Below are 27,346 nucleotides of genomic sequence, written 5' to 3' on the forward strand. Positions count from 1 at the left end.
GGGTATCTGGGTTGCTTAGTTGGTTAGGCGTCCAACTTTGGCTCAGGTCATGATCTCCTGGTCCTTGGGTTCGAGCCCCACGCCTGACTCTGTGCAATGTATGCTTAATTAGAACAAGTAAAATAGGTCTATTCTACCTCACCTACTTCCCACTCCTCTTGAATTAAGCTTTTCTCCATATTTCTGCATAATTTATTTAGCATCATGTAGAGTTTGTGTTTTTAAAAATTAAAAAAGGTCACACTCTACACATTATTTTCTAGCTAGCTAATTTTACTTAACAATACAATGTGACCATCCTTCCAGCTTATTCTTTTGATGAGAAATTTTACATGTTATGGAAATTCTGTTCCTAGGTCTTTGCCTGTGCAATCAATGTTGCATAAGCATCTTTGTCCATGATTTCATATACTAGCTTTTTATTTCTGAAGTCATTAAAGAGTGTGTTGGTATTACTTTTAAATTTTCACGGATGATGCCAGATGACTTTCCAAGAGTAATATTTGAGACTACACTTGTTTATTTCTCAGAATTCCATGTTTACCTATCTGATCGTTGTAAATTGGCAACTCTGTATTTTATTTTTTAAAAAAATGTTTAATGTTTATTTTTGAGACAGAGACAGAGTGAGAATGAGGGAGGGGCAGAGAGAGAGGGAGACACAGAATCTGAAGCAGGCTCAGGCTCAGAGCTGTCAGCACAGAGCCCAGTGCGGAGCTCGAACTTAGGAACCCTGAGATCATGACCTGAGCTGAAGTCGGACACTTAACCGACTGAGCCAACCAGGCGCCTTGGCAACTCCTTATTTTAAATTGATGGCTTCCAGATTAGTAGCAGAGCTGAGCATCTTTTTATGAGATTATTGACCATACTATTGCATCCTCGTAAATTAGCAGGTTAATTTCTGTTGCTCATTTTCTGTTATATTGTTCTTTTTCATTTTCCATCAGCTAGTAGAGTAGTAGCTCTTTTGGTGAGTGTGTTGCAAATATAAATCTTTATATCTTTTCCTGTGCAATTAAACATTTTTAATTGGGGCGCCTGGTCAGTTTTTAATTTTAACATTTTTAATTGGGGCGCCTCAGCCAGTTGAGTGACCGACTTCGGCTCAGATCATGATCTCATGGTTTGTGAGTTTGAGCCCTGCATTGGGCTCTGTGCTGACAGCTCAGAGCCTGGAGCCTGCTTCAGATTCTGTGTCTCCTTCTCTCTCTGCCCCTACCCTACTCATGCTCTGTCTCTGTCTCAGAAATAAACATTAAAAAAAATTTTTTTTAATAATAAAAAAATAAAAATAAAACCATTTTTAATAGTGAAATATTTTCATCTTTATGGTTTTTGAATGTTTATCACATTTAGGGAGATCTCCCCCAATCTAAGATTGCACAGGTTTTATCTAGGAGTTTTACAGTTTTTAATGCTATTGGTGCTGGCATATTTTTTCCTTTTCATTTTCCTCTTTCTTTTTTTTTTTTAATTTTATTTTTTACATTTATTTTTGAGAGACAGGGCAAGACCTAGCACGAGTGGGGGAGGGGCAGAGAGAGAGGAGAGACAAAGAATCCCAAGCAGGCTCCAGGCTCTGAGGTGTCAGCACAGAGCCCAACGCGGGGCTCAAACTCACGAACCAGGAGATCATGACCTGAGCCAAAGTCAGCCGCCTAACTGACTGAGCCACCCTGGCGCCCCTCATTTTCTTCTGATTGTAGAGGACATTGAGGAAAATAGTTGATTTTTTAAAATTAAAATGTAATTATAATTCTCTTTATATAATTTTTATAGTATTCTTTTATACTCACTAAAATTCTCCCCAATATTTCAAGCCTATCGTCTATCTCATGATTATATCATCTGAGTCTTCAAAATAGTGGTAAATAACGATAGTATTGGCAGGTATCACTGTGTTGTTACTGATTTTGGTGTAAATACATTCAGCATTTCCCTATCTAATATGGTATTAGCTCTTGATTTTGGGAACTAGTCTCATAATTAATTGTATTTCCAGTATCTTTGCTTTATTTGTGGTTTTTATTAGGAATGGCTGTTGCATGTTTTCACATGCCTGTTTGATAGTTTTTTCTTGTAATATTTAGATGTCATAATGAATTCTGTGATAAATTCCTAATGTTAAACTAGCCATATACTTGTGAAATAACCCTGCTGTGGTCATTGTAGAATAATCTTTTACTACATAGTACATCCCCTTAGCTAGTGTTTTATTTAGAATTTTTTCCTCCACTCATAATTGAAAATATTTGTTGTTTTCTCTGTCCTATCATTGTCATGGTTTGGGTGTTAAGGTACTGTTAGCTTCAGATTGAATTTCTGATAGAATGTTGAAAATTTTTGAAATACATGGTATTTTTATGATACTGTTTTCTGTGTTATTAGATATGTTTGGAATTTGCCATAAAAAGTTTGAAGAAAATGAAGTTGGAGACTATTCTATTTCAGTGTGTGGTATAGAGTAAAGACACAAATTATTTGTTGCTATTACAACTGGTAACATAATAAATATTCTTAAAATGTGTTCTTGGACAAAAAAACAAAACCAAAATGTGTTCTTGGACATATATGTATTTCTCTAGGATAAACCTAGAAGTCAAATTGCAGGTTATTGCATGTTTGCATTTTCTGTTTTGATAAATGACTTCCATTTTGCCCTCAAGTAGTTATACTTATTTACACTTACGTTACCATCCTTGTATGAGTGTCTGTATCTCCATGTCCCTCCTTACAGTTGATGTTATTGTGAAAACTCTCATGAGAAGATGATTTCAAGTTACTTTAATGTGCGTTCTCTTAGTTACTTGTGAAGGTGAACGTATTTTCATGTTTATTGTTATTTGTATCTTTTTTCTGAATTGTCCCTTCCTGCTACTCATTTTTTCCTCAGTTGTCTCTTTTAAACTGATTCATAGTTCCTTATATGTTCTAAATATCAAATTCTTGTATGTGCTGTTAGGTCAGTATATAAATCTTAATATTGAACTCATTACACATGTTCTTTCAAACTATGAAATTTATTCAGTTTGAACTTTTTAGTTATTTTAAACCCCATTTCATTTGGTTCAACCAAAAAAATATATACTATATTTTAATTATTTGCATCCTTTTTAACTTCTTATGTAATCACTGCTGTTGATATATGAGGGATTTTGTGCCTTGAACTTTAACAGTCCTCTATTTTTGATGATACAGATATTTAGGAAATATATTATGGTTTGGAGTTTGTTCCATCTGAAATTGTATTTTTGTCATTGATATGCATAGAGATCTAATATTTCTAAATCTGTAGACATTTGTCCTAACATCATTCATTAAATAGCATGCTTTTTTCTGACAGCTTGGGGCTGCCACTTCATTAATAAATTTTACTGCTGTGGATAGATTCCTCCATTTTCTATTTTGTTACTTTGATCTGTACTACTCTAGTTTTCATTATTAGGTTTTTATAGTATTTTGATAACTGTTAGGGTGTCATTGTTTTTCAAAGTTTGCTTGTCTGTTCTTACACTGTACTCCTACAAATAATTTCACAATCATCTTTATGCTTATAATTTTTTTCTTTTTTTTTTAATTTTACCAATGTGTAGTCTCCGGAGCAGAGAGGAAGAGAGAATTTCTAAACCTGGGGCTGTCTCAACTCCTGTAAAGCATGCGGATGATCATACACCTAAAACAGAAGAAGTTGTAGTTGAAAGAAATGAGAAACAAGCACCCACTCTTCCAGGTAAGCCTAGCAAAATACTACATTCAGAAAACATTTGCAGTCAGACTAAATAAAATAATTGTCAGAATTTACAGAAGACTTAAAGATGCTTTCTTGATTATGATGGTTGTTATTTCTACTACTACTATTACTCCTACTTCTGCTACTACCTATGTTTGAATTTTTCTGTATTTGACTTCCAGAATATTCCTTATGGGTATAATATTGGCATGAATCAGTAGGCTTTCATGAATTTTTTTAAAAAATTTCTGGATAGAAATTATAGTTGGGGTGCCTGAGTGGCTCAGTCAGTTGAGTGTCCAACTCTTGATTTCAGCTCAGGTCATGATCGCAGGGTTGTGGGATCGAGCTCCGTATCGGGCTCCACGCTGAGCATGGAGCCTGCTTAGGATTCATTCTCTCTCTGCCCACTTCCCACATGCTTATTCTCTCTAAAATTTAAAAGAAAAAAATAAATAATTCATAGTTAACAACTATTCACAATTGAGTAAAGTTGTTCTCTAACACTTCTCATTTAGGAAAATTGGCATAAGTTTTTTTAAGTTATTTTGCCAATTGAAAATGTTTTCATAAGCACTGTAAGTTATACCCTGTGAAAACGTATGAGATCAGACATAAGAATCTGCAAGCCTCCTAGATCCATTTTCTTGAAAGGCTGGGAGATTTAGCTTCTCATGTCTCATTTCCTTTGCTCAAATCTTTTTGCTCTGCTTGTTTAGTGGCAAAGAATGTGGTTATTTAAAAACAAATTTTACCACAGTGAAGAAAGATGGCTGCTTTGACAGTCTGAGAGAAATGTAGTGATTCTGTCTTGTTCTCCTTTTCCTCATCTACCTCTCCCCTCCTCCCCCAGAGGATTTTTCAGAACCTAACAGCATACTTGGTGTAAAGACATCAGAATTTGTAACTGTACTCTGTGCTTTAACATATATATAGTATATATGTTCCTTACCAATTTCTCTGAGCTTATATTTTGCTGATGAATTTTTACATGTATTTTGTGGACTCTTTATTGTTTGAATATTTTCCTGACTGCTTACATTATTCTAGTTTTTAATAAAGTGATTTTTTTTTAAATTTTTTTTTCAATGTTTTTATTTATTTTTGGGACAGAGAGAGACAGAGCATGAACGGGGGAGGGGCAGAGAGAGAGGGAGACACAGAATCGGAAACAGGCTCCAGGCTCCGAGCCATCAGCCCAGAGCCTGACGCGGGGCTCGAACTCACGGACCGCGAGATGGTGACCTGGCTGAAGTCGGACGCTTAACCGACTGCGCCACCCAGGCGCCCCTAATAAAGTGATTCTTGCACGATTTTTAAATTTTCTTTCTTTTAGAACCAAAGCCTGTATACGCTCAAGTTGGACAGCCAGACGTGGATTTACCTGTCAGTCCATCTGATGGCGTCCTGCCTAATTCAACTCATGAAGATGGGATTCTGCGGTAATGTGATTTTAAACTTGTATTGTCTTCTCTGTCCATTATTCAGCATGATTTAAAGTGAAAATTCAGTTGCAGACCATATTTCATATCCTTTTTAAAATAGTGTGTACCACTTAATGCTATGGTTTTTTATTTTAAATTATTTATATGACAGAGATTAGAGAATAAAAAAGAAACTTTTTGGATGTTGACTTTCTCACCACTGTCCCTGCCTAGTTTTCAGGTCAGGAATTGCAAAAGTTAAAAATTGTTTTCTACTTAAACATCAAAAATTTTCACAAGCTTTCTAATGCCCTAGCATTTAAAAAAAACAAAAAACAAAGAAACAACAACAACAAAACAGTGTTTCTCCATTTTAACACTATTGACATTTTGGGTTGGGTACTTGTTTATTGTGGTAGACTGTCCTTCTCATTGTGGAATATTTAGCATCATCCCTGACCACTAGCTGCCAGTGGCACCTTCCAGTTGTGACAACCAAAAATATCTCCAGACATTGCCACATGGTTTCTGGGGGCAAAATCACCCTTGGTTGAGAACCTGTTCTCAACCTGTTAGCAACTCAAAAGTAAGTTTTTTATATTCCACACCTTTTATTGCTATATGTTTTATACTTTATGGGATTGAGATATAAATTTTATAACCAGATTGCAAACCATCATGATCACCAAATTAGTCTTTTGTTGCCTCTGTGGTAAAGGGGCATAATGTTAATAACTGAAAATAACCAAACTTTTTAAAGTGGGTTAGATCTAGACCCCTGCTCTCATCTGTTTTCTTTGCTAAAGGGAATTGGGTTGTCACTACAATACCTAGCTAGCTAGAGAGAAAACTCCTGAAATAGATGGGTATGACACAGATTAAAATTGTATATTGCTAATATCAGATAGCTGATAATTCAAAATACAGATTGTGAAGGAACAGTTTCCTTCTTTTTTCCTTTCTTAAAAATTGCTTGGAAGCTTTTATAACTCTAAAGTTTTAAGAAAAAGTAACGATGTGATTCCAGAGACCTATTTCCCAGGACAGCCCTCAAGAACAGATACCAAAGAAGATTGAGGATGCGGGCAGGATTTGTAGTTGAGCCAGAAAACAGTTCATTCACATCCAGTGACTGGATTTGGGGCAGAAGTAGTTAATGGGTTTACCTTTTGTTATTGTTGCAAGAAGTTGATATAATGCAGATAAAACAGTATAAAATGTCAGTCTTATAGGCCACATGACAATGAGACTGGGCCTAAAGCTGTCCTCAAAAAAAAAAAAAAAAAAAAAAGCTGTTCTTTAAAAAGGCCTATTTTGCTAAGGGATGCAGACTAAAAAAAATCAATGATTTTTAGTTTTTGAGGCCTGTAGGTCAGTCTGTGTGATAAAAGAACTACCAGGGACCTGGAGTCTCAAGGACTTTGAGGGAGGGTTTCCAAAACCTCTCCTTACAATTGGTTTGGGAGAGGAGTCTGTAAGCAGGCTCTGGACTCAACCTGGCAAAGTAGGATACCACCATGCCAGGTGATTGACATGGTCCACGATAATACTGGCTACTAGTTTCATGGAGGGACCAAGGGTGCCACCAGCCCTGGGAGTAAGTGACCTTATCTAACCTACAGGCTCTGATGTTTACATCTTAGTAAATGTTAGCTCCAGATGAAGAAGTGGGATCAAGTGCGAATACCTTATAACATCTAAAACTTAAGGTGGTCTTTAGTTGGATTAAAAGAACTAGACTCCTCTCTCTTTCCTCAACTCATTCATTCATTGATTTGATTTGTATTTTTTACTTTCTATGAGTTTCTAATAATTTTTTCATTGTTACTTAATGAATTAAAAGAAGGACTTTTTCTATCCTTCATGTCAGAATAGGTAATAGAATTGTGTGTCTTCTTGACTAGAAATTGTGAGAAAGTTCTAGAAACCTAGCTGGGTAATTTGTATTTAATTACCCTACAGGGTAGTTTGTAATTGTGATCCGTTTCTGCCCACTCATTCTTCTAAGACATCCTTTAGTCTTTGTTTCAGGAATATCATGGTGATGGTACACTGATGATAAAAGAATGTGCATACATTTATTCCTTCCCATTCTCTCTCTCTCGTAAGAAAAGGGCAGAGATTGAGTATGGGGCTAATCCAGAAAGGCTGATTGATGATAAGATTTTTATTTAAAGTCCAGAGAGGCTGCAGAGTAAGTGATCTGTATGAACTCAGAGTCTAGCAACTGCAAAGTTTAAAAACCATTATCTATTGGATGTAAAGATCACAATGCTTGGAGCCTCATTTTGATTCCCTGGTATTAGGAAAATTTGTCAATTTGTGCTTCAGTTTCTACCTTTGTAAAACAGTACTTTTCAGTTATTCCATAGAGATGATATGAATGAATTGGGGTGGAAAAAAATGGAAGTTTTTTGGTTTTTTTTTTTTTTTTTTTTTTTTTAACCATTGTGAATGTACCATGTATATCCAAGACTTTGAGTTGGGAAAACATTGTTTTTATAAACTAGTTTTAGAAATTAGTTGTAAAGCAGTAATTGCATATTAAATTCAGATATTTTAAAACTTATTAATCAGAGAATAAAAGAAAGTACCATTAAATCTGACTTGGAATTCTAGCACTAAATTGTATTCAGTAAATTAGTGGTATGAGGGAAATTTCAGAAATGATCGTCCTTTGTTTCATTCTAAATATAGTTCTCATTGTATCAGTTTACTATAACTTTTCAAGCTTCTCTTAACCATTTCAAATGAAATATTTGTTTTAACAGGCCCAGCATGAAATTGGTAAAATTCAGAAAAGGAGATAGTGTGGGTCTGCGGCTGGCTGGTGGAAATGATGTTGGAATATTTGTAGCTGGTGTTCTAGAAGATAGCCCTGCAGCCAAAGAAGGCTTAGAAGAGGGTGATCAAATTCTCAGGGTATGTTGGTATATCAGAAATGTGATTTGAAAGTACTTAGATCTTTAGAGAAAGACCTCAAACACAGCAAACCTATTATAATTCAGTTGTAATCTTCTGTCACAGCCATTCAGATGAATCCGTCAAGTCTTGGTTTTACTGGCCTCATCCCTTCCCATTGCTGCATTCGTTCTTGTTGACTGCTGTGTTATGTGTTACTACACAGTGTGACGCTCTGGTTTCATTTAAATCTCTGGCGTTCATTGAACCTACCAAAAAAAAAAGGTCTTAGATCCCTATACCAAGTAGTCATTTTAAGTTCAACTAGACCTTCAGGCAGGCAAGACTGTCATGGGCCACAACTTGCCATCTGTCGTTTCTCTCCCATGGGATCAGTCCTTACAGCAGTCCTCTGGGGCTTTCTTCACCCCGGTGTGATGGCTTATGTGCAGGGAGATGGGATTTCCGTCAGGCAAATGTGTAAGCTGCCCTGGCTCCAAAGCTTCATGGCCTACAAGAGACAGGACCAGTTACAGGAGTCGGAAAGTCCACTTCAGACGTGGTCTTTTCTTCTGTTGTTGTTGTTTTTCTGTCTTTTCTATAAGCAATGCTATCTAGTCACATAGGACCATCCATGTCTGTCTCTTCTTAAAACATCCAAACCTCATGGCAGATAAAGTATGTCCCATTTTAACAAAAAGATCATATCTATTAAATGTGAATTCCTGTTTGCTCCACCTCTCCACCTCATATTGTCATCACCACCCCTATTCTGCTCTCTTCCTGCATTCAGGCTACCTCCTGGCCATGTGCTGGATTCAGTCTCCTGCTCAGAATCTTTCTGCTTGTTCATGTTTTTCTCTTTCCCTCTCCCCCGCCTCTTCATTTATTCTGTACTGTCTTCTTTCTCTCCTTTTGCTGTTGAACTTGTCAGTATGGTGGAGTCCTTTCCCTGCTTTGTTTTCAGTCATTGCTGTCATAAAATTTTATAGTTTGGCTTCTACCTTAACCACTGCTGAATCTGAATTTTCATAAGCCATCATTGACCTAATGGCATCCTCAGTTCTCATTTTCCTTTATTTCTTAGCAGTGTTTTGACTATCTTAAGTGCTTTCATGAAGTGCTTTCTTCCTTGGATTCCATAACAATGCCATTCTGATACTCCTTTAATCTTTTAAATTCTTTTCCCAACCATCTTTAATGGTTCTTCTAAAACTTGGGGAATATAAGCAGCTCTGTGCTTCTCTCTTGCTACTACGCAGTCTCCATCTTGGGTTTGATGACTCATGTCAGCAGCCCACTCTCGGAATCTTCACTTTGAGCTCTTGCCTGAGTTTCCTCACACTGGGCCAGCTGCCCATGGCCATTTTCCTCCTCTACTTCTGTCTTCCTTTCCCTCCAAACTTAGCATAAAATCAAGGTATGATCTTTGACTTACTGGTTTCCATCTCACAGTGTACTTTGATTCTTCCTGGTGATATTTACATTGTGCTCAGACACATCGTGGATAACAATGTTCACTGTATTAAAGAAATTAAACAGACCCATCTCTTATCTACTGCATATCCTATTTGAAATAATCAGGGCATACATATATTATTTTATTTTATTTTATTTTATTTTATATTTTATTTTATTTTTATTTTATTTTATTTTATTTTATTTTATTTATGTTACTTTATTTTTTAAAAGCTCTTTCTTAATTTTATTTTTTAAGTAAACTCTGTCCCCAACATGGTGCTTGAGCTTACAACGCTGAGATCAGGAGTCACGTTGCTCTACCAACAGAGCCAGCCAGGCACCCCTACATACATCATTTTTAATTTATTTCCTAAGAGTTTGCTTTTGTTTTGTATCATAAAAGTAGCGCATGTTAATAGTTTTTAATCTGGAAAATTTTCAAAAGGTAAAAAGGAGAAAATCTATCTGTAATCCTGCATGCACTTAGTAACATCATTTTGATATGTGTCCTTTGGTTCTTAAGAGCTTCAAGTATAAGTAAATATTGACTTGGCAAACCTTGACTTACATCATACAGAAACTCTTACAGAGATGCCACAATGTATACACTTATTTTTTTTTACCTCATTTCCTTCTGATTTCTTTTTCAGAAACTATTAAAAAGTAGGATTCTATTATACATTCACAGAATTTTTAAAAATATTTTTTTATTGAGGGGGGTATATTGGTATACAACATTATAACTTACAAAAATTTAAAGCCAGAGAGTTGTCTTTTTTGGTCTAAATTGGTTAGATTTTGCAGTAGATGATCTTTAATGTCAACATGCATTGTGGCTTTTCTTTAAATGAATTTACACCTTCACTCAATTTACTTGGTTTCTACTTATTTTAAAGTAAAGTATATTAATTTCTTCCAAAGGAAAATCATTTTTTCCCTCTTAAAGATGTGATATTTTCAAATTAGCTGAAGTCTGAAAACACTTGTTCTCTATGTAGAGAAGTATTTTCATAATTTTAAAATATGACCAAGAGTAATTTATGAAATACATTTTAACAGGTAAACAATGTAGATTTCACAAACATCATAAGAGAAGAAGCCGTTCTTTTCCTGCTCGACCTCCCTAAAGGAGAAGAAGTGACCATACTGGCTCAGAAGAAGAAAGATGGTGAGATATTGCCTGAAAATGGAGAAAATCTGTAGAATTTTGAGAAATTAAATAGGGACTTGAATTTCCATTTTTTAATAAATCACTCAGAGTTGAGTGATAAATGAATTTGTTAATGTCAGAGGGAGTTTAAATCACTTAGGGGCACATAGTGTTACATTATACTTATTTGAAAGTGTGGTAATACCACCAGCCTTTCTGGCATTCTAATTTAGATAGAATGCTGTCCAGACCTTCACATGGCATAGAAAAATCCTGGTTTTTATTAGCCATCAGAACCATGCAGAAGCATATGGTTAGCTTCCAAAGTTTTTACTGATGTTTTCTAAGCAATACATTTTTGTTAGCATTAATTAAAGACAATGGCTAATTGTCTTTGATTAAGCAAATACACTTTTCACTTAAAACAGGATTTCTCCACCTCAGCACTGCTGTCACTTTGGGCCAAATAATTGTTTTTGTGGGAGCTGACCCATTCATTGTAGTATGTTTAGAAATGTCCCTGGCTTCTATCCACTAGATGTCAGTTGCACACATACCAAATCAAAAATGTCTTCAGATATTGCCAAATATCCCCTGGGGGGGCAGAGTTACCATTATTTGAGAACCATTTATTTAGAAAATGTGAATATCTGTAATAATTTGCAGCAAAATTAAGTTAGATGACTTAAATAGAGAGCACATGCGTGGTTTTGGACAAGTTGCTTGATCTTGCATTACTCAGGCAAGAGCTCGAGTTTCTGCATTACTTTCCTTATCTGCAAAATGGAGATGCTAACCTAAGCATTCCTGTTTCATAGGGTCATGGTGATATACATGAGCTAGAATACTTAATACAGCACCTCATAGTAAGAATTCAACATATGTTGAGGGCTATTTTTATTATTATTACCAATAGCATCTTCACATAATCTGTTCTTTTCAGATTAATTTATCTCACTAGCTATTGATACTGTTTTTGTTTTGATTCCTTTTAGTTTATCGTCGCATCGTTGAATCAGATGTAGGAGATTCTTTCTATATTAGAACCCATTTTGAATATGAAAAGGAGTCTCCCTATGGACTTAGTTTTAACAAAGGAGAGGTGTTCCGTGTTGTGGATACCTTGTACAATGGAAAACTAGGCTCTTGGCTTGCTATTCGAATTGGCAAAAATCATAAAGAAGTAGAACGAGGCATCATCCCCAATAAGAACAGGTATGAATATTTGGATACTTCTCATAGAACAAGTTAAGTAAATGATGATGGAAGACTTTAATCCCACTGGGAAATTTCGGCAATGTAAAGAGTTAGTTTTCATTGTATTTACTGTGTCTATGATTGACTTAGTTGTACAGACTCCTTTATTTTAGTTTAAGCATTGAGATTTATTTTTTATTTTTTTTCAGTATATGAAATTTATTGTCAAATCAGTTTCCATACAACACCCAGTGCTCATCCCAAAAGGTGCCCTCCTCAATACCCATCACCCACCCTCCCCTCCCTCCCACCCCCCATAAGCATTGAGATTTAAACTGCATGTGAAGAGAATTCTATCCAGTATTTTGACATTTTATCTATGAGTCTTTTTGTTTTGTTTTGTTTTTAAATATATTTATTTGTCTACCTGTCCTCTGTCTATTCTGTCTTTTTTAATCCAGGGCTGAGCAGTTAGCCAGTGTACAATACACACTTCCAAAAACAGCAGGAGGAGACCGTGCTGACTTTTGGAGATTCCGGGGTCTTCGCAGCTCCAAGAGAAATCTTCGAAAGAGTAGAGAGGATTTGTCAGCTCAGCCAGTTCAAACAAAGTTTCCAGCCTATGAAAGAGTTGTTCTTCGAGAAGGTTATTTTCTGTAGACTAACCTTAATACCCTTTAATGTCAATATGCTAAAGAAAGAAAAAGTATAAACTATGTTGTTTTTTCTTTGACTTTCTCTCCAGCTGGATTTCTGAGACCTGTAACTATCTTTGGACCCATAGCTGATGTTGCCAGAGAAAAGCTGGCAAGAGAAGAACCAGATATTTATCAGATTGCAAGTAAGTAGCCTTAAGACTGACTTAAGATCAGGGCGCCTGGGTGGCTCAGTCTGTTGAGCGTCCAACTTTGGCTCAGGTCATGATCTCGTGGTCTATGAGTTCGAGCCCCGCGTCGGGCTCTGTGCTGACAGCTCAGAGCCTGGAGCCTGCTTCGGATTCTGTGTCTCCCTCTCTCTCTGCCCCTGCCCTGCTCATGCTCTGTCTCTCTCTCTCTGTCAAAAGTAAATAAACATTAAAAAAAAAAAAAAAGACTGAAGATGAGGTTGAGGGTGTTACTTAATTAGTTATTTCTCTAAAGGGTGTATCTGATCCATTCACTTAATAGAAATAAAACTTTCTGGAAGTGAAAATTTGCAGTTTACCTCATGTATTTAATTTGAAGGGAAACTTGAGTGATTGTGTTCTTGTTATACCAATTCCCTTTAATAATAAAAAGAATCACCATTTATGAAGCCCTGGCCTTCATATGAAAATTGCACACAATCTTGTTTAATAAATCCTGACAATATTACAATGGGGTGTCAGTATCCATTTACCAGCATTATCCATGCTGAAGTCAAGTAACTTGAGCGTTAGAGTGGTAGGGACCATCACAACCTGTTTACTCCAAACTTTCCTGATGACACCCAGCTGATGAGTCACAAAACTCAACTTTGAACCCAACCTTTCCTGGCTTTAATCCAGTGCTTTCAGTCATTGAGCTAATAGAAACACTCAAGTATATAAAAAGGGTAATGAAAGCATGATTCAAGCGATCAGTTATTATTGTAGGCATTTATAGTAAGTTAGTGTTAAATATAAATATTGAAGATGTAGTGCTTTAAATGCCTTGCAGAGTTTGCTTGCAGATTTCTTTTATTAGTTCATTAGTTTAGCTATGGTGGTATTTAAATATACAGACTTAGTTATGACCACTGTAGCTTGCTCTAAACTATATGTAAACACTTGAAACTGGTTTTTTTCCCCTAATTACAAAAATATCATTTTCTATTTGGAAAGGTTAGAGAATTAGTTTTGACATACATCATAATCATCCTAAATTTTATCCTGTCATATTTTATTCCACCCTATCACCCTTTGTAAGCAGACTTTTGTGGAGTTTTATTTATTGATTTCTTTCTTAATAGATAATACCATATTTTTTTATTATCCATTCTGCAACCAAAATTTGGTTGAACAGCCTTCTGTTGTTTACATAATTTTTTCAGTGTTATATTTTACTGTTATAAAGGATACAGAAATCTGTCCATATTTTTATTTGCTTGTTTATGCCCTGCCTTCTTTCCCAAAGGATTTAAATACTCAAGAATATAGCTTTTTCCATATTACGGTAATTTTCTTAGAATTTTCAAAGACAGGTAGGAGTGAACCATAGGATATGAACATTTTCTGGCTACTGCTGTTTATAATCCTATTGCCTTCCAGAGGGTTGTGCCATTGTTTTTGTTGTTTCTACCTACTATATGAGATCTGCGTTAATATTTTTAACTTCATAAGTGCTAATTTAAAGGATCAGAGCATTGCCTTATTATATTGCTTTTCACTTGGTTTTTGGTAAAGTTGAATGAGGATATTTTATGAAACTAAGATTTGCAGACACATAATAATAAAATTTGAGCAAGTAAGAAAATGTTTATTTCTGATTCCCCATTCAGTTTGATTTTTTCAGAAGAGGTTTTTTTCGGTCATTGTTATAGGTAACATTTAACATAAAGAATTTAGTGGTGGGGCGCCTGGGTGGTTTAGTTGGTTAAACATCCTACTTAAGCTCAGGTCATGATCTCCTGGTTTGTGAGTTCAAGCCTTGCTTCTGGAGAGCTCAATCCCCACTCTGGGCTCCGCACTTTCCCTCTCTCTGCACCTTGTGGGATTCTCTCTGCCCCTTGCTCACTGGCACACGGGTGCTTCTCTCTCTCTCTCTCTCTCTCTCTGTCTCTCTGTCTCTCTGTCTCTCTCTCTCTCTCTCTCTCTCTCTCAAATAAATAAGTAAGTAAATAAATACAATTTTTAAAAAAAGAAAAAAAGTTAGTGGTAACCCCACCCATAACCAAACCTTGGGTTTTTTAAATTTAGGAAAAGTGTGAAGACTTATAAAGCCCTACCTTAGGGAGCAATTGATTGATTTAATTGGGTTTACTCTACACTATAGCCAGACTCTTATAAAAGAGATTCAAATAGCTTAGTTAGTGTCCTCTCTGAATCTAATGAAGGTCTTTTGAGTTAAGGAATTAGTAGCTTTTCTCCATCCAAAACTCCCAGTTGATCTCTCTCTCTAATTCTCTGTTCACCAGATTTGAAATTCTGCTCTCTTTGTCCATGGAGCTTTTACCTTATGATAGTCTCATTCTCTAGAGTCATTCCCCCTATCATTCATTGTGACCTTTGTCCTTCCAAATCTCTTGATTTTTGTCTGATCTGAAACACCAGAGTTCCTTTTTGTCTTTGAAGCTTTCCATGTGACCAGAGTCACAAACATTGCTGTACCTTTTAGGGAAGAACTTGATATAAATTGGACCTCTGAGATAATTTGGTTAGTAACCATCTCAAGCTGCACTTGACATACTGTACATGAGTAGAGGGAGATATGTTACTAGTATGAAACCATAGGCTGTCTCACAGTTAGAAATCAACTGCTCCTAGGTTCCCCTTCTACTATTATAGAAAAGATCTCTAACCCAGAAGTCTCCAGCCAGTCTGCTATATAGCATTGTTGCTGATGGATCTGCCCAGGTATTGATTTTGTCAGTCCCCCTTGGCTAGATGGAGCTCTACCCAGGAGAGGCCTCCTCAGTTTATCTCTGTTGGCCATACAAATAGTGCCATTTTCTCTGCATGTCACAATCTGTAAAACATTTGGAAGTAGTGCCGTGTCAAGCCATTTTAAGCACAAGGCAAAAGAAAAAATGTGGGTCCATACATACATGTTTTTACATCTTTTTCAATGGCTGTTTTTTCCCAGGACATTGACATAGTTAGAAAAATTTTGGAAAACATGAAAAATATGTGTATTAAAACTCATATTATTTCAAGTTTAAATATTTTATTTGTATCAAACACAGAATTTATAATTTTCTTTTCCTGGCTTTAATGGAAGCAAGCTCATCAATATTTTTAAATCCGCTTTTTAAAATCATATTTTCAATGGGAAGAATTGCCATATTTGATCATTTCTCTTGACCAAGTGACAGTCTTAGATATTTACTCATGTTTCACTTAACTGGTTCTATTTAAAATTTTGGTATGCTGTTTATTGTGGGTTACTAATTTTGATATTTTGAACATATTGCAGCAAAATATTACTTGATTGCAGAGTTTTTGTAGTACCCCTTAAATATTGCTCCTGAGGCAAGCGCCTCACTTACCTTCTCCTAATCCCGGAATTGTTGGGAAGCATTAATCTTAACCCAGTGGTGCTCAGCCAGGGGCAGTTCTGATCTATTGTGGATATTGGCCACTCCTGGATACATTTTTATTGGTCCCAGTGTGGACCGGAGGCATATAGCAGGAGGAGGCCAGAAATGCTGCTGAACTGGCCATGGTGCACAGGGCAGCCCCTATAACTAAGTATTGCAGAGCCCAACATGTCATTAGCACCCAGTAGTTGAGTTGAGAAACTCTGGTCTAACCAACAGAAATTTGATGTTTTGTTTTTGTCCTGACATCATGAATAGAAAGTGAACCACGAGATGCTGGGACTGACCAACGTAGCTCTGGCATTATTCGCCTTCATACGATAAAGCAAATAATAGATCAGGTAAGTTCTTAAAAATTGCCCTATTTCATTATTAACTGTGAATGTTGTGTTTTGAGTGGGATGAAGTTTAGTTAATTTGGAAGTAGAAAAGTAGTTTTTCTAAGATTATTACTGATATACTATAAAAAAATTAAACCTCTACTGAAAGGCATTCCAGTAACCACTTTCAAAGAAAGTGCATTGCATGCATCAAAATATATTTATATGTATAAGGAATATGTTGTTACTTGACAGGGTCATGTTAGGAACATTAAATTCTTGTACTCTTTTCACTTTACTGAACATAGATAATGCTGTCAACTTGTAAGTATTGGGGCTGTCTTAAAGTGAGCTGGCTAAGAAGTTTTTTAAAAAAAATTTGGGCTAGAATTTGTATTGAACTAAGTTCTGATTACAGATTTTTCTAACATATACTCTGGAGACATTTTGGAGCCCAGTTAAAGGTCTATTACCATTGGAATGTAATCTAGGCTGTGACTTTTTTTGAAGGTGATGATTCTTAATTAACTGTGGCTTGTGTCCTTATTTGTTTTTTTGCTTTGTGTCTCCAGGACAAACATGCTTTATTAGATGTAACCCCAAATGCAGTTGATCGTCTGAATTACGCCCAGTGGTATCCAATTGTAGTATTCCTTAACCCTGATTCTAAGCAAGGTGTGAAAACTATGAGGATGAGGTTATGTCCAGAATCTCGGAAAAGTGCCAGGAAATTATATGAACGGTCTCATAAACTTCGTAAAAATAATCACCATCTTTTTACAAGTGAGTATATTAAAGGCCTTCATTTAGTTTAAAATGTCTAGGCAACAATATGTAGACAAAAATGTTGTGTTGTTTAGATGCCAAAAGCTATATAACTTTTGCCTTGGAAAGCTTCCTGTTAGTATTAACGGCTGCTGTTGGATTGAAAGAAAATGTACAGGGCCGCCTTGTTGGCTCAGTTGGTTAAGCATGAGACTTCAGCTCAGGTCATGATCTCACCGTGCTTGAGTTTGAGCCCCACGTTGAGCTCTGTGCTGACAGCTCAGAGCCTGGAGCCTGCTTTGAATTCTGTGTCTCCCTCTGTCTCTGCCCCTCCTCCTCTCACCCTCTGTCTCTCTCGGTCTCTCAAAAAGAAAGAAATGTTAAAAAAAATTTTTTGGGGGGGAGCCTGGGTGGCTCAGTCGGTTAAGCATCCAACTTCAGCTCAGGTCACGATCTCACGGTCCGTGAGTTCGAGCTCCGCATCGGGCTCTGGGCTGATGGCTCAGAGCCTGGAGCCTGCTTCTGATTCTGTGTCTCCCTCTCTCTCTGCCCCTCCCCGTTCATGCTCTGTCTCTCTCTGTCTCAAAAATAAATAAAAACGTTAAAAAAATTAAAAAAAAATTTTTTTTTAAATGTGTAGCACCAAAACAAATTTCAAAGATGTGTGCTCAAATATTGTATTTCAAATAATTAAGAAATGATGATTGAGCTCTAAGCAGATTTGAATGAATTCTGGCTTTTGACGGTATTCTAATCGTTAAACAATGTTGTTAATTTATTTTCAGCTACAATTAACTTAAATTCAATGAATGATGGTTGGTATGGTGCATTGAAAGAAGCCATTCAGCAACAGCAAAACCAGTTGGTATGGGTTTCTGAAGGAAAGGTAAGAAATTTCCTGTTATTTTTGAGCCCTTTCAATAAATGACATAACAAATCAGAAAAGCCTTTGAGTTACCATTGTTTCTAATTAGATCAACATATTAGAATAATTTGGGGAGAGTTTGTTTTTGATAGTAAAAGACTTTAAGTTTTTATAAATTGTTTTTGATAGTAAAAGATTCTGAAATTTCCCTACCTATTGAATTACCACTTCAGTGGTGTCATCTCAGAGAGTTCTTAAATGATAACTAAAAGAGTAAGTTTGAGTTCTGGCTCTGCTCCTGTCTGAGGAATGACTTAGAACCTGGCTTCAGTTTCCTTCTCTGGAAATGAGGAGAGTTGGGTGGGTAGGTGAGTGTTGCCCAGAGTGTTGTCCTCTGCATACAAGATTTAGGACTTGGTCAGAAAGAAAAAGGCACTGTGAAGGCAAGTAATAGATGAGAAATCTGCAACCACACCCCCTACATGGGGCAGTGGGACCCACCAGCATGGTAAAGGCTTTGAGAAGTCTTAAGTAAAGAACATGTGTTATTTTGTTTACCTAGGGATTTTTTTTTTCACTTAGCGGCTGTTAATATTGTTTTAACATACTAGGAAATGTTGGACAAAGCAATTCATCATCTTTAGATTCAAATTTTGATTTTATATACATCCAAATGGCCAGCTCTATTTTATTATTATTATTTTTTTAAGTTTTATTTCGAGAGAGAGCATGAGCAGGGGAGGGGCAGAGAGAAAGAGAATCCCAAGCAGGCTCTGCAATGTCAGTGCAGAGCCCGGATGTGCGGTTCGAACTCTCTAACCATGAGGTCATGATCTGAGTCAAAATCAGGAGTTGGACACTTAACCAACTGAGCCACCTAGGTGCCCTGCAGATGGCCAGCTTTAAAATAGCTACTATCTATTGTATTGTCAGTCTCTCTGGTTTTATAGCAGTCTTCGATGGGAAAAAAGTGTTCATTTTGTTTGGCAAGTTAATACAGCTGAAAGAGCCTTTTGTTTTAAGATCTTTAACCTTCAGTATAATATTATTGATGTTTTGGTTACTAGAGAAAATTGAGAATATCTCTGTTGTTTTTTTTGTGTGTGTGTGTTTTATATTTCCTTGTTGGCTTGGTTCTTGTTGTGTTTTGCGCCTGCATGGCCTCTACTTTCCTCTGCCTGGCTATGGCTACAGCTGCTCTGGCAGTGCATGCTGCATGCTTAGGACCACCATGCCCTTTGTCCAGGAAACACAAACCTCTGCAAGAAGAGATGTTACAGTGCTTGCATCTAGAGGTAGTGTCTGCTCTGCTATTCCCACCTGTATTCATGTCAGAATCATGGTTTTTCTCATCAGTACCACTTGGGGGATGGACTGTGCATATGAGATCATCAGACCACTTTGAATAACTGATATATCAGCTGGGACACTTGACAGACAAATCCAGGTGGAAAAAACCTACTGCACCACTTTATAAGAACACACTATTACTAATTTTCTCTCATGTGGCATTTGATACAAAGGATCGCAGTCCCTGTCATACTAATATGTAAAAACACAATTCTTTCAGCAGCCTTTGTCCACTCGAGTGGTTAATAGCTTGCATTGGTGATTCTCAAAATGAAGTTAGTTTATAAATACACAGAATGTGCTCTCTGCCTATCTGAGGGATTTTCTTTATCCACAAATCTTAATATTGTGTAAATTTCTTTTTGTGGTATTATTGTGTGCTTCCTGTCTTGCTTGGGTTTTAAAATGCAGGTCTCACTCCCCCCAACTTTTTATGTGAGGAAAAATAGATCATTTGTTACTAGTATAGAGGGATGCATTTTGTAAATCATAAAAGGTTGTTATAATTTAAATGAAGCTTGCTAGATCTCCTGCCCCTTCTATTCAAGTATATTTTATCATAATAGACAAATTCTTAAACTAAAACCACATCATTTCACATTGACTTTCCTGAGTGTACTACTTTGGTCTAATTGCTAGGAAGAGATCTTTTTTGCAAGATCTGACATGGTCTTGTGTGTTCCCTACTAAACCAAGAAAAGTCATCCTGAGGCTTTCTTAACATGTAGGCATATGTCATTTCTTGGTTCAGAGCAACCCATGGTTCTTGCTCACTAGTGCATTTCACAGCACTGAAAGCGAGGTGGATTGGTGAGTTCCAAGTTAATTCTTCCCCCAAGAACTTAAATATTTCCCTGGCTGGCTGATGGGTTAGAGTCTTACAGAACCCTGGTGAGTTAAAGGTTAGAATAGATAGCAAAATGGCTTCTCTTCTGTAGCAGCCATTAGGGAGTTTAGACACCGTTGAGATTTCTGTGGGGGAGAGTCTGCTCTAACATAGAGAGAGCCCTGGGATTCTCACTCCCTGAGCCCAGCAGGTACTTTGTTGAAAACGAGAGCCCCTAGGAGGCCTGACATACCCTAGTCTTTCTTATCAGGAAGGCAGTACTCAGGCTCAGGCTCATAAGAGAGCCAGGCATAGGACTGTGTGCAAAGTCCCATTCAGGCAGCTCAGGCCTTATGTTTCTCCTTCAGTCTGTGCTACAATGGAAGGAGGATTGTCTGAATTCTGGGTTCCAGATCATTCAGCTCTCTTGCCTAACTGGGCACAATGTCCAGGCAAGCTCTTCAGGGACTGTTCTAATTAATCCAGGTACTAATTTCAAACTAGTATCTAATGGCAGCCTGTTGATGCAACTCTTTAGATTCCTTTCCCTCAGGTACTTCTCATTATCTTTCTAGTCTACTCAGAAGGTAAAGTAGACTAATAAAAACCAACTCAGTTCTTAACTACTTATCAAAGAGAAACAAAATTGCATTTCTCCCTCAGCATCCATTGGACACTACATCTATGAAAAAAAATGAAAACAACAATTCTTAATTTAATGAGGCAACTGGCACTTAGGCGATTCTTTCCCATTTTGTTTTATAAAAACTTAAAGGGCCAAATACCAACTTTTTAAACAAGTTGTTTTCTCTATGTATATGTATGTAAGCTCTTACTCACCTTGAACTGTGGCATTTATTTTCATAGTTACTCTTACATGCGCTGTTCTGTCAGTGTGTCCTTGTTTCTGTCAGCTTGGTTTGGTAGCATTCTCCCTCTTCCCCTGGCTTTGGGGCAGTAAAGTAGGGACCGATTAGGTTGATTAGGTTTTATAACCCTGAGTGGTGTCAGAGTTTCTTCATGGACTCCTGGGGCTGAGCCTCGGAGTCCAGCTTTGTCCTGGCTGGCCAGCCAGCCTTTCATTCTTCCAAGCCCCTTCAGATCTCAAAGGATGTTCTGTGTGTCTGCATGTGTGCTTGTACAATCTTCTTGACCTTTCCTTGCCAGAAGTTTCAAGAAATAGATGTGATTTCTCCAAAGAAAAATGCCCTTTTCAATCTCCCTTGTAAAATAAAGGCCATCTCTTAAAGAACTACTGAATAAAATTTTTGATTTACTTTTATTTGACCCAGGCGGATGGTGCTACAAGTGATGACCTTGATTTGCATGATGATCGTCTGTCCTACCTGTCAGCCCCAGGTAGTGAATACTCAATGTATAGCACGGACAGTAGACACACTTCTGACTATGAAGACACAGATACAGAAGGCGGGGCCTACACTGATCAAGAACTAGATGAAACTCTTAATGATGAGGTTGGGACTCCACCGGAGTCTGCCATTACACGGTCCTCTGAGCCTGTAAGAGAGGACTCCTCTGGAATGCATCATGAAAACCAAACATATCCTCCTTATTCACCACAAGCGCAGCCACAACCAATTCATAGAATAGACTCCCCTGGATTTAAAACAGCCTCTCAACAGGTAAGCAGCAAGCATTCAACGTTTTGTAGTTAGAAGTGAATTATTAAATCTTAGAATGTGGTGATTGAGTTGAAGAGTATATTTTGTCCTTTCTTCAAATTAAGAATTGATCTTTAATTTCAATTTGACAATACCACGGACTTAATTCTAAGCTTTGTGTGTTTGTCTTACACAGCAGTATACTGAAGTTCTTTTAAAAAAAATTGAGGACATGAGGTCATAGTTTTGTTATTCAGCACACTTAAAATGTATGTCTACCAACCCCTATAAATGGAAGTGGGAAGTTAGAAGTAAACAGAAACACTATATTTAAAATATTTTAAACACTTCACAGAAAGCAGAAGCCTCATCTCCAGTCCCTTACCTTTCGCCTGAAACAACCCCAGCATCATCAACCTCTGCCGTTAATCATAATGTAACTTTAACTAATGTAAGACTGGAGGGGCCCACCCCAGCTCCTTCCACATCTTACTCACCACAAGCTGATTCTTTAAGAACACCAAGTACTGAGGCAGCTCACATAATGCTAAGAGATCAAGAGCCGTCATTGTCGTCGCATGTAGATCCAGCAAAGGTACCTGTGCCGCAGTGTTGCCCTCATTTGTTGCTCTCCATCAGTCTAGCACACGATCATTTTTGCTTTGCCCTTTAAGTGTTCCTTTTGCTTTTTTTCCTGTGGGCTTACACACCATGGTGCTTTCCAATCAATATGGATCATTTCAGTTTTGTAGTGTGCATGGCTTCCGGTGGTATACTACTGATAATGTGGAGATAGGCCTTTTAATTGGGATTTGTGCTAATGTTTTTATTACTTTTATTTTTTGGTTTTCAGTACCCTCCAGAGTTCCTTGTAGTATGTAGCTGTGACCCATCATGAACATTTTGTGTTTTATGAATTATGGTGTCCATACTTTTCTTTATGATTTTTATTTACTCTGTCCAAATCAAATGGAATCAGTAGTTCAGTGTATTAATTTTCTACTAAATTTAGTAATTATCTTTAGCTCACTTTCATTTAGAACATGCTAAAACATAAAAGCCCTATACCTGCATTATAAATTTTGAGCTTTCACTTAAACTAGCTTTCTCACTAATCTCTTTCTGTCTTGATAATAAATGGTGGAACATACCATTTTCACATACTAAATTATATTTTTGTGTATTAAAGTAGACTAGAATTGAAAACCAGCCGTTGTATTTACACATGAATTTTTTTATACAGGTGTATAGAAAAGATCCCTATCCTGAGGAAATTATGAGACAGAATCATGTTTTAAAACAGCCACCCATTGGTCACCCAGGGCAGAGGCCAGACAAAGAGCCTAATCTGAGCTATGAATCCCAACCCCCATATGTAGAGAAACAAGCCAGTAGAGACCTTGAACAGCCCGTGTACAGATACGACTCCTCTGGCTACCCAGACCAGTTTTCTCGAAACTATGACCATCGTCTACGCTATGAAGAGCGCATTCCTACATATGAAGAGCAGTGGTCGTATTACGATGACAAACTGCCCTACCAGCCTCGGCCTTCTTTTGATAATCAGCATCCTCGGGACCTTGACTCGAGACAGCATCCTGAAGAGTCCTCAGAACGAAGCTATTACCCACGTTTTGAAGAGCCAGCCCCTCTACCCTATGACAGCAGACCACGTTATGACCAACCACCTAGAACCTCCACCCTACGACATGAAGAGCAGCCAACTCCTGGATATGACATGCATAACAGATACAGACCAGAAACACAGTCCTATTCTTCAGCAGGCCCGAAGGCATCTGAACCCAAGCAGTATTTTGACCAATACCCACGAAGTTATGAGCAAGTACCATCACAAGGATTTACCTCTAAAGCAGGCCACTATGAGCCTCTCCATGGTGCTGCAGTCATCCCTCCTCTAGTACCCACATCTCAACATAAGCCAGAAGTTCTGCCTTCAAATACCAAACCACTGCCTCCACCCCCATCTCTGACTGAAGAGGAAGAAGATCCAGCAATGAAACCCCAGTCTGTGCTCACTAGAGTTAAAATGTTTGAAAACAAAAGATCTGCATCGATGGAGAACAAGAAGGATGAAAACCACACTGCTGGTTTTAAGGTAAGCATGTAACCATGCTTTTCCTGCCTTGGACAGGTGGGCACATTCAGTGAAGGAGCACTTCAGAGTGCTTCGTGGCTCTCCCTCTCCTGCTTAAATGAAACCTGTTGTGTAACTATCTGTTCCTGGGGCATGTTTGTCTTCTTTTTTGCAGCCTCCAGAGGTAGCATCTAAACCTCCAGGTGCTGCCATCATTGGTCCTAAAGCCACTCCTCAGAATCAATTCAGTGAACATGACAAAACACTGTACAGGTGGGTACACTTGGTGGTGTTTGTGGTATGGAACTGACCAAGAATCTGACCCAGTTAATAAGCAAGCCATTTACTGTGTTAGAAGAGGAGAGGAAGGAAAAGGGAGAGGATCTTGAGTGTTGTCCTTAAACGAAAACTACTAGCCTTTCTAATTAAGATAGTGGCCCTAGAAAGAAAAATAAAGGTCTTGAAAATGCCTTCTGTAACAGATCTTTGTTAGCCTTCAGTAATCAAGTTTTTCAAAGAGATATTCTTCTAGCAAGCAATTAAAATAAAAATTTTAAAGCCCTGCATTTGTATTATGTTTTTTAGTTTTTAAAGTGCTTTCAGACATGTAAACTCTTAGTCTTCGGGGGTAAGGAAACAGAGTTTCACTAAAATAACAAAAATTAATTATTTAGGGAGCATACTCGTATGCCAGTGTGCTAAGCACTTCAGTGCAGTGTGGGTCCTTTCCTCCATTTTATTTTTTTTTTTTTTTTTTTTTTTTTTTTCAACGTTTATTTATTTTTGGGACAGAGAGAGACAGAGCATGAACGGGGGAGGGGCAGAGAGAGAGGGAGACACAGAATCGGAAACAGGCTCCAGGCTCCGAGCCATCAGCCCAGAGCCTAACGCGGGGCTTGAACTCCCGGACCGCGAGATCGTGACCTGGCTGAAGTCGGACATTTAACCGACTGCGCCACCCAGGCGCCCCTTTCCTCCATTTTAAAGAGAGGCACTGAGGGGGGTGACTGGGTGGTTCAGTTGGTTAAGCATCCAACTTTAATTCAGGTCATCATCTCATGGTTTGTAGGTTCGAGCCCTGTGTTGGGCTGACAGCTCAGCACCTGGAGCCTGCTTCAGATTCCATGTCTCCTTCTCTTTTTACCACCACCCCCCTTCTCTCCCTCTCTGTCTCTCAAAGATAAATAAACATAAAAAAAATTTTTTTTAGGAGAGGCACTACGGCTGAGGGTTTTGAGTAGCTTTTGGGATTTAGTGGAGCCAGGAGAGAAACCTGGCCAGCTGCTCTCTTAACAGTGGCCTCATCATACTGTGAGTAAATGACAGACTGGGTTTGAATAGTTTTTCTGCCCAGCTAATGAGTTTTATTTGCTTACATTTGTATTTTTAATAAAGAGAAGCTGCTATCTGACATTACGTTTTCTTTTTAATGATGTCTAGTGCTTTTCATGAAAACGTAAACTACTGTTGGGTCTTCTTTAGCCAGTATCATTAGCTGTTTTCCATAAAATAAATATGTAATAACTGAAAGCTTAGGCCCTTTTTTGATGTGAAACCTATTTATTTTTGTTGGAAAGTTTCTAAAATTCACTTAAGCAGAGTGTACATAACAATGTATAGACAGACAGTCCTCAACTTAATAATGGTTTGACTTAGGATTTTCAACTTTACAAGAGTGTGAAAGCAATATGCATTCAGTAGAAATCATAAAAGACCTTTTCAAAATTTTTAATTTTAATTTTTTTTCCCCCCAGGCTAGTGATATATGGTACAGTACTCTCTCCTGATGCCGCTTAGCGGCAGCTCCCCGTCAGCCATGTGATCACGGGGGTCAACAGCCAGTACACTTAAAACCACCCTGTATCCTTAAAGCCATTCTCTTGTTCACTTTAAGTATAGCATTTGATAAATTACATTAGGTACTCAAACTTAATTATAAAATAGACTTTGTGTTAGATGAGTTTGCCCGACTGTAGGCTCATGTATGTTCTGAACACATACTTAAGGCAGGCTAGGCTAAGCTAGGGTGTTTGGTAGATGAGGTGTACTAAATGCATTTTGGACTCCTGGTATTTTAACCTGACAGTGGATTCATCATGATGTAACCCCATCATAAGTTGAGGAAGCTCGGTATTAATTTGCTTAATAACTTACTTTCTTCCCCACTGCTTCCTGTGCCTTGTAGAACTTTGGACTATATAGAGCTGTTTCCTTCTATGAGAATCCTTTATTGATCCTGGATTAAAGTTCTTAAATTCTCTCAGTAATTAATTGTTGCTAACATAGATGTATATACTTTGAGAAGTTCTCCACTGTCTTAGTTAATGCTCCCTATTCTCTAATTAACTGCTTCTAACCTGCTGTGAGGCTCTGACCAAATAATTATCAAGCTTATTAGGTTATGTCAAAGGACTCATGAGCCAGAAGAGGGCTGCCTTCTGAGTGTAAATGTATGAAAACATGGGATTTGGAATGTCCATTTTGACTGTTGGATTGTTCAGCTAGATGCTGAATAATCATAGCAGTAAAAGGTCAAGATAACATATTTGTGTATTCCATTTTCTTTGTAAAATTAACATCTAAAAAGTTCCATTTGTCATTCATTGTCAGGATCCCAGAACCTCAGAAACCTCAAATGAAGCCACCTGAAGATATTGTTCGGTCAAATCATTACGATCCTGAGGAGGATGAAGAATATTATCGAAAGCAACTCTCCTACTTTGACCGAAGAAGTTTTGAAAACAAGCCTTCTACACACATTCCTACTGGCCATCTCTCAGAGCCTGCCAAGCCAGTTCATTCTCAGAATCAACCAAACTTTTCTAGTTACTCTTCAAAGTAAGTTATTTCACCTGAGACTTACTTTTAAAAATAAGAAGAAACATAAACGTTCAGTTGCATAAAGTAGAGTAATCATGTGAAGTTCAGTGTATTTGGAAGGAATATAGTTAAGTCCGTATTTAATACATGATTTCTGTTGGCTCCAGTGGTTCAGCACTGTGCATAGTCTGTAGCTCTAGAATATGTGTGTGTGTCTTTTGTCCTTAAACCCTGATATCTGATACATGAAATTTTTGCATTAGGAAAGTTGTTAAAATCAAAAGGTTTTGAGGTGAAGATCCTGATTTTTAGGTGAATCATAAGTCTCCCCTCTGTGCAGCATATTTCATGCTGGTTCTTTTCCTTCTTTTCTGTTTTTATTTTTTAAATATGAAAATAGCAAGGGGGGGTGACATTATTTGAGGGAAGATAATAGTTTGTTGTTTTTTCTTCAAGGTGAGAAAGAGCTTAATCTTTTTTTAAATGTGGGAGCTTGAGATGACTTTAAGTATTCTGGTCCAGTTTTACACTTGGAAAAGAAAGGAAAGTTTTAACACATGAGG

The 27,346-nt window shown here is 37.4% G+C and overlaps 1 protein-coding gene across 22 annotated transcripts in view; it reads left to right on the forward strand.

The window, feature by feature from the left end:
- Positions 1 to 27,346, forward strand: part of TJP1 (tight junction protein 1) — a 255,296-nt gene that overhangs the window by 212,888 nt on the left and 15,062 nt on the right. For 12 of the 22 annotated variants that reach the window (XM_043554817.1, XM_043554818.1, XM_043554819.1 and 9 more), the window contains 15 exons: positions 3,597 to 3,733; positions 5,070 to 5,175; positions 7,929 to 8,079; positions 10,579 to 10,687; positions 11,665 to 11,884; positions 12,328 to 12,512; positions 12,612 to 12,707; positions 16,379 to 16,461; positions 17,013 to 17,223; positions 17,991 to 18,091; positions 21,539 to 21,889; positions 22,224 to 22,463; positions 23,112 to 23,984; positions 24,139 to 24,236; positions 26,574 to 26,801. In XM_043554817.1, the coding sequence (XP_043410752.1) occupies positions 3,597 to 3,733; positions 5,070 to 5,175; positions 7,929 to 8,079; positions 10,579 to 10,687; positions 11,665 to 11,884; positions 12,328 to 12,512; positions 12,612 to 12,707; positions 16,379 to 16,461; positions 17,013 to 17,223; positions 17,991 to 18,091; positions 21,539 to 21,889; positions 22,224 to 22,463; positions 23,112 to 23,984; positions 24,139 to 24,236; positions 26,574 to 26,801 (3,189 nt within the window). The remainder of the gene's footprint in view (positions 1 to 3,596; positions 3,734 to 5,069; positions 5,176 to 7,928; positions 8,080 to 10,578; positions 10,688 to 11,664; positions 11,885 to 12,327; positions 12,513 to 12,611; positions 12,708 to 16,378; positions 16,462 to 17,012; positions 17,224 to 17,990; positions 18,092 to 21,538; positions 21,890 to 22,223; positions 22,464 to 23,111; positions 23,985 to 24,138; positions 24,237 to 26,573; positions 26,802 to 27,346) is intronic. The other 10 variants (XM_043554823.1, XM_043554825.1, XM_043554826.1 and 7 more) reach the window with 1 other exon arrangement.

Source organism: Prionailurus bengalensis, chromosome B3, assembly GCF_016509475.1.
Source record: "Prionailurus bengalensis isolate Pbe53 chromosome B3, Fcat_Pben_1.1_paternal_pri, whole genome shotgun sequence".
Lineage (NCBI taxonomy): Eukaryota > Metazoa > Chordata > Mammalia > Carnivora > Felidae > Prionailurus > Prionailurus bengalensis.